At 40.2% G+C, this 6000-nt stretch overlaps 1 protein-coding gene across 1 annotated transcript in view; it reads right to left on the bottom strand.

The window, feature by feature from the left end:
* Positions 1 to 2174: 2174 nt before the first annotated feature.
* Positions 2175 to 6000, bottom strand: part of LOC115806521 (cadherin-7) — a 55973-nt gene continuing 52147 nt past the window's right edge. The window contains exon 10 of the mRNA XM_030767265.1: positions 2175 to 2698. Coding sequence (XP_030623125.1) covers positions 2175 to 2698 — 524 coding nt within the window. The remainder of the gene's footprint in view (positions 2699 to 6000) is intronic.

Raw genomic sequence — 6000 nt, 5'->3', positions numbered from 1 at the left:
CAATCCTGTTTCAGCAATCCTGTGCAGACGTTGCAGGGGCGTTGTTTGTGTGTGTGCATGTGTGTGCATTTGCATGTGCATGTGCACGGGGTTTTTTTGTTCTTCTGTGATATCTCTGAGAGAGCCTGTGTCCTGCTCTGTGAGTTGTGTGAGTCTTTGGCCGTGGTGCGCCTTGGCTAATTTTAAAGGGCTCTTTAAGTTGGAGGACAGAGCTGAACCCATCCATCACTCCGTGCTCTGCAGGCCTGCAATCCGGTCGCTCTGTCTATTCCTTTCTCTCCTCTTTCAACTACAAAGCTTTGTTGAGAAGAGATGCACAACAAACACTCTCTCTCTCTCTCTCTCTCTCTCCTTCCCTCGCACTTTTTTTCCCTCTGTGAGAACGCTGCATAGGAAATGTGTGCTTACTGTTGATGCTTTTTATCATTCACTGAAGAGGCAGTTTCATGTCCGTCTGTCCCACCACCCCCACCCCCCCCCCCCCCAGAAAAAGAGGGAGAGAGAGAGAGAGAAAGAGAGAGAGACTAAAAGAACAATTATTCAGTCGTTGTTTCCTCTGGTTTTCTTATTTTCTCTCAAATCTGGCTTGATAAGATAATTAAACAGAGGGCATGATGTATCATAAATATTTAGGGGTTTTTTTTCTCCCCCTTTAATGTTCAAAAGAAATGGAGGCATCTCTTTGTCTTTTGAGGAACAGCACGTCCTTTTTTATTGTCAGCAAAAAGGATAAAAACATCTGCCACACTTTTTTTTTTCTTTGTCTTTTTTTTAGACCTTTAAAATAAATAAGAGAAAGATATGATTAACATGTTAAAGTTCAATGAAAAGAGTTCAAAATTCTTTTGCTTTCACCTTAGACAGCCTACGTCACCACTAAACAATGTCTGCTTTTGGTGTCCTTGATAGGTTTCTTGTGAAGCATTTGAATAACAGTTTTCAAAGCCTGCACACTCTGGTATTCATCAGTAAAGTCCCTGCCTGGTTTGCAAACACCAACACAGAACTTAGGCAGGCTTCTCTTTCAGAGATGCCTTTTTGGGTTTTTTAGCTAAAGTCAGCTAGATATAGAAGAACCCATCAAAGGAGTCTCTAATGAAGGATAGATGGTCAGAACAATACTGTTGTTTGAAACACTGAGAAAGGAAATAATGTTTGAATTGAAATCTACATTATGAATTTTTAATGTTTAGATTAAACCTCCCTTTTAATCATATATATTAAACTCTCCACTGTATCACGGTACATGACACTGAAACTGATAATAGTTAGGATCAGGATCATCGGTAAACATAATTAAAGGCAAAACACATCATTACCACTTCTGTAAAACACTGAAGACTCTCTCATACAGATCTTTTATCATTATCGTTTGACCTTTTGTTTTGTCACTCTACTGTTTATGTAAACTCTCACTCAAAACGTTAAGTTCTGCTGTTCGGAGTTTGTGTTACAGATCCTTTTTTTTTTTTATTTTCTTCTTTTTTTTTTGTCCATAAAAACTTACAGCAGAATCTGTCTTCTCATTTTTGCTCTCGTAAAGTTTCTTTTGAGACGCTCAGGTTTTTTTTTTTCCTTTAAGAAGAACCATTAAAAAAAAAAAAAAAAAGTAAATAAAACAGAACACTGACACTGTCGATGACGATCTCAAAACAAGCAGTCAAACGGCTGTTGGCTCCGTAACTGTCACACCGAGAACTTTGGACATCAGCAGTTCTTCAGAACAAAAGCACAAGGAAAGAATCGAAGCAAGAATGCTGTATCTCAGTCTGTGTAGGAATGACAACAGAGATGTTGCAGTGCAACATCCAGGCTGTTTGATAAGGACCAGACCTATAGCTGGCCACAAGCCTGGTATTCAACCTTTTAAAGTCTTTTTCCTCAAAGGTTTCCTCTTCCTTTTAGATCACAGCATTTGAAGTCTGTGTCAAAATTCGCTAAGATGCTCGTTTTGAAACCCCCAAAACGGCGGCCGTAAACAAACAAACCCTTTGAAGTTCAAACATTTCTCCATCTCGCTCACGTACGTACACAAGCCAATCAGCGCTTGGCAGCTCATCTTACTCCTCTCTCCTACCACAATGAATGAATGCTGTTGTCTGATTTTTTTTTTTTTTTTTTTTTTGTCATTACAGAAAGTTTGTCAAAAAAAATGTTTACCCCAAATGGGAAGGCTATGAGAAGACTCCGCTCCCTTCCATATTTCCGTACAGGTCGGCCAGCTTTTTGAAGCGCGGCCCCCAGTTGCTGAGGTAGTCATAGTTCTGCTCCGAGTCTGTGCTGAGTGACTCCAGAGAGCTCAGGGACTCTGCCACTGAGCCACTGCCCTCAAAGGCATATGTCTGCAGGGAGTCGTAAGGCGGGGCTGTAGGGTCCATGTCGGCATCCTTCAACCTGTCCCAGATAAACTCCCGAAACAGCACGTTGTCTGGAAGGCTCTTGTAAGCCTGACGGGAGACGCTCGAAGCCGGAGGATAAGGGAAATAGGCGGGGGTCTCGGGGGTGACGTCTCGTCGAACTTTGGGGTCTCGGATGACGTTGAGGTTACGAAGGGTGACCATGTCAAAGGCCTCCGTGTCCTCTTCACCTCCACCCTCGTCGTCGTAGCGGACAATGTTCTCACGAACGTCCCTCTCGTCTTCCAGAATCAAGGGCTCTTTTTTCCTGCGCCGCATGGTAACAATCAGTAAAACCAGCACTAGAGGAAAGAGAGACAGAAAGAGAGAGAGAGAGAGAGAGAGAGAGGGAGAAAGAGAAATGGGCTTTACTCTTAGTACTACTCTTATATAAAATCAACTACAACTGATGTGTAGCCTTGATGGAAACCTCAAGGTTGTTTTATTCAAAGGCTGTTTTCTCCCTGTACTCCAGAGTGTTATTTTTCATTGGGTCAAGGTAATAAATGACAAATCAATAGGGCTACATTTGACTCTCTATTCACAGCTCAACCCAGGAAGTGTGTCGCTGCCATCCATAAGAACAATCCTTCTTATTTCGGACATGTTTTTCATTTTTGTCTTATTTCTTTTCCCCCAAGAGAGACACGTAGTAAAAACGAAGCAATTAACTTGTATACAAATACTCAACCTTGTGTATTTCCAATCATTTCCAGACGACTTTATAATATCAAAATATTGAAGATTATCTGCCACATTTTTGTGGTTGAGCAAACTGAACCATTCCTGACTGCTTTGATCTGCAGGAAATCATAGATGTTAATTATCCAGATTGCTCCTATGAATATTCATTGGATGATTGCCTACATTACCAGTCCCAAAGGAATTTAACAGAATTAATCCTAAGGGGCTATGTATTCATGATAAAATGTGGCACATCTGTAAAAACAGCACACAAACACCCACCCACCCACACACACACACACACACACAAACACAAAAGAATGCCCACATCCTTGTCAAAACATCCCATTACTGTGAGTTAGAATACCTACAATACCCAATTATTGTACATGGTGTGAATGCCAGAATGATAAATGTAAGAACATAAACATAACAGCCCATCAGGGCAAATGGCTTAATACAAGTGATTTTGGTGACCATGAACACAAAGTCATAATTCACATAGAAATGCAAAGGTGCATGCTATGCATTTTAGCATGCCTTCCTCCAAAGACTAGCATCTAAGATATGAACCAACAAAAACTCTGACAGATGCCCTTGGTTCACACGAGCTGTTTGTTTTCTGACCTTCTTCAGAACTCAGTGGAAAGTTTATAGACGTAAAAAATATTTGGATATAATTACTAAAATGGGCCAAATTGTACTATTTCTCATACACATTTTTTTTTTTTTTTTATTCTTTCTTGAAGAGAAATGGGGAACATGTCTAAACATATATCTGACTGTCTCGTCTCAAAATATCCAGGAGTTAAATATCCATAATTTTTTTTTGTTTGTTTTCTTTTTTTGGGGCCCGGTCTACCCCTAATCCAAAACCCCTCATTCATGTTCTTCCCAGACCCCCCCTGCACCCCCCCCCTCTTATATTATGGCTGAAAATAAGCGCCAGCGCCCAGGCATACTGGCAAACGCCTAATGATCTCCTATCCATCAACGTCTCTCCACTCGGAGTGAAATATCGCTCTGTACGTTCAATATTTCCTGCCTCTGCCATGTCTGGTTTCCCTGGCGCCCGCGTAGACGCGGGATGTGAAGGCAGGCAGTTCTTCATGCTTCATGATGGCAGGGATGAGAAGAGCTGGTGGAGAAAGCAACCAATGAAATACAGCAGCACTCTCTGATTGATGGCTGTCAGAACATGCCACTTTCCCTGCACCATGTGTTTATCTGAGACGGGTTGTGTTACAGTACTTTTGAGCCGCGATAAGAACACAGTCGACCGGCTAAGACTGCAAAGTGGTAATTAATTTTCTTCATGCACTCCCAAAGATACTTGCACCAGCAAACTTAATCATGTTTAATCCTGTTGATTTTTTTGCAGTAAATCCCTATCATGCTGTTACTATGGCACTTTGACACTGTATGGCACAATATGATGTTATTATTTCATCATTGTATATTGTATATTGTTATTATACAATATAATATAAAGTTATTACACAATAATAATATAAGTCCAAAGCGAAACGATACCATACTATACAGTGTGGTACAACACGACACAATACCATATGACATTATACAATACCATACGATACCATGCAGTGAGAAGCAATGAGATATGGTGGATCACATGGAAAATTCTTCCCCATTGCTGACATATCACTGCATTTCAAAGCAGATCCTCAATATCATACCTAGATTCCCACTGATGCTTATGAACACTGTGCTGGTTGTAATGAGACTTTCTTCAATAAGCAGTACGGTATAAAGGAATAAAGGACAGGTGAAAGTATTTCCAGTGAGTCTCAGCAGATCCATCTAACTGTGGATTGTGTACGGTTTCAGACTGGGCTGCTTCACACCAACTTCACCTCTTTTACACACCTTAGGTTGTATTCAAACAGTCAGTGAATGACATGGAATAGGACAAAAAATACCGCAGGATTAAATTTCCCTCTTTTTTTTTCCCTAAACAGCTTTATGCAGGACAATAGATGCAAATTGAAAGCAGAAGAAAAGATCAATTCCACGTTATCCTGGATTTGCTGTAATTGAATTGTGTAAACGATCCATCATGTGCAATCAATGGGGAGCAAGGGGAATTTTCAGGGCTGCTCTCACCTAGCTTGTGTATATAATCATAATGAACTGAAGCCCATACCTGCAAGCCCCCCCCCCCCTTTAATGTTACATTCATGTGCATACCTGTTTGTGTCAGCAGTTAGCTTCCACATAATATTACCCAGAGTCTATGACAGCTGTCCTTATAAACTGTGCTTTAGCAGAGTTTGGATGCAAATATTTTGAACTGGACTCAAGAGGCCGCAACAAAAGATTCTTATTTGTTATTTGTTTTGTGGATTGAGTGTCCTTTATTTCATTTTGTTTAACCGAGAGAGGGTGCGTCTGGAGTTAATCTTGGATATATTGAGAACGGTGGATGGAATTTATTGTGAAAACTACTGTTTAAGAATTTACAAGTACTTTTTCCTCAAGCGAACCCAGGAAAATATTGTGTCTGTAAATCTTACGCACTGTCTCGTATTACTGATATGTTGCTGCCTCTCACATGGTTACAACATTTTTCCAGCGTAGTTGTATGTACTTATAGTTCAAGTGCCTCACTGTGCTGGTTTTAGCTGAAAAAAAATGAGGCATTCCTTCATTAAGGGATTCTGTCTTAATATATTTTACATTAATACGGCATCTGGAGTCATTATGATAAATGCTGTCTTCTGAGAACAGGCATTGAATTGTTCTATTGGCTCTACCTTTTTTTTCTTATTTTAAGCTGTCCACTCTAAAAATACATATTTCTACTAGACATCGGAAATTTGCAATGTGTCTACTCAAGACTTTCATGTATGTATAAAGGGCTACATTTTGACTTTTCAAAACATAGATAAAGAGAAGTGTA

This window comes from Chanos chanos, chromosome 3 (assembly GCF_902362185.1).
Source record: "Chanos chanos chromosome 3, fChaCha1.1, whole genome shotgun sequence".
NCBI classification, from domain to species: domain Eukaryota; kingdom Metazoa; phylum Chordata; class Actinopteri; order Gonorynchiformes; family Chanidae; genus Chanos; species Chanos chanos.
Note: the sequence above shows the minus strand (reverse complement) of the source record. Positions and strands in the feature narration are given on the sequence as shown.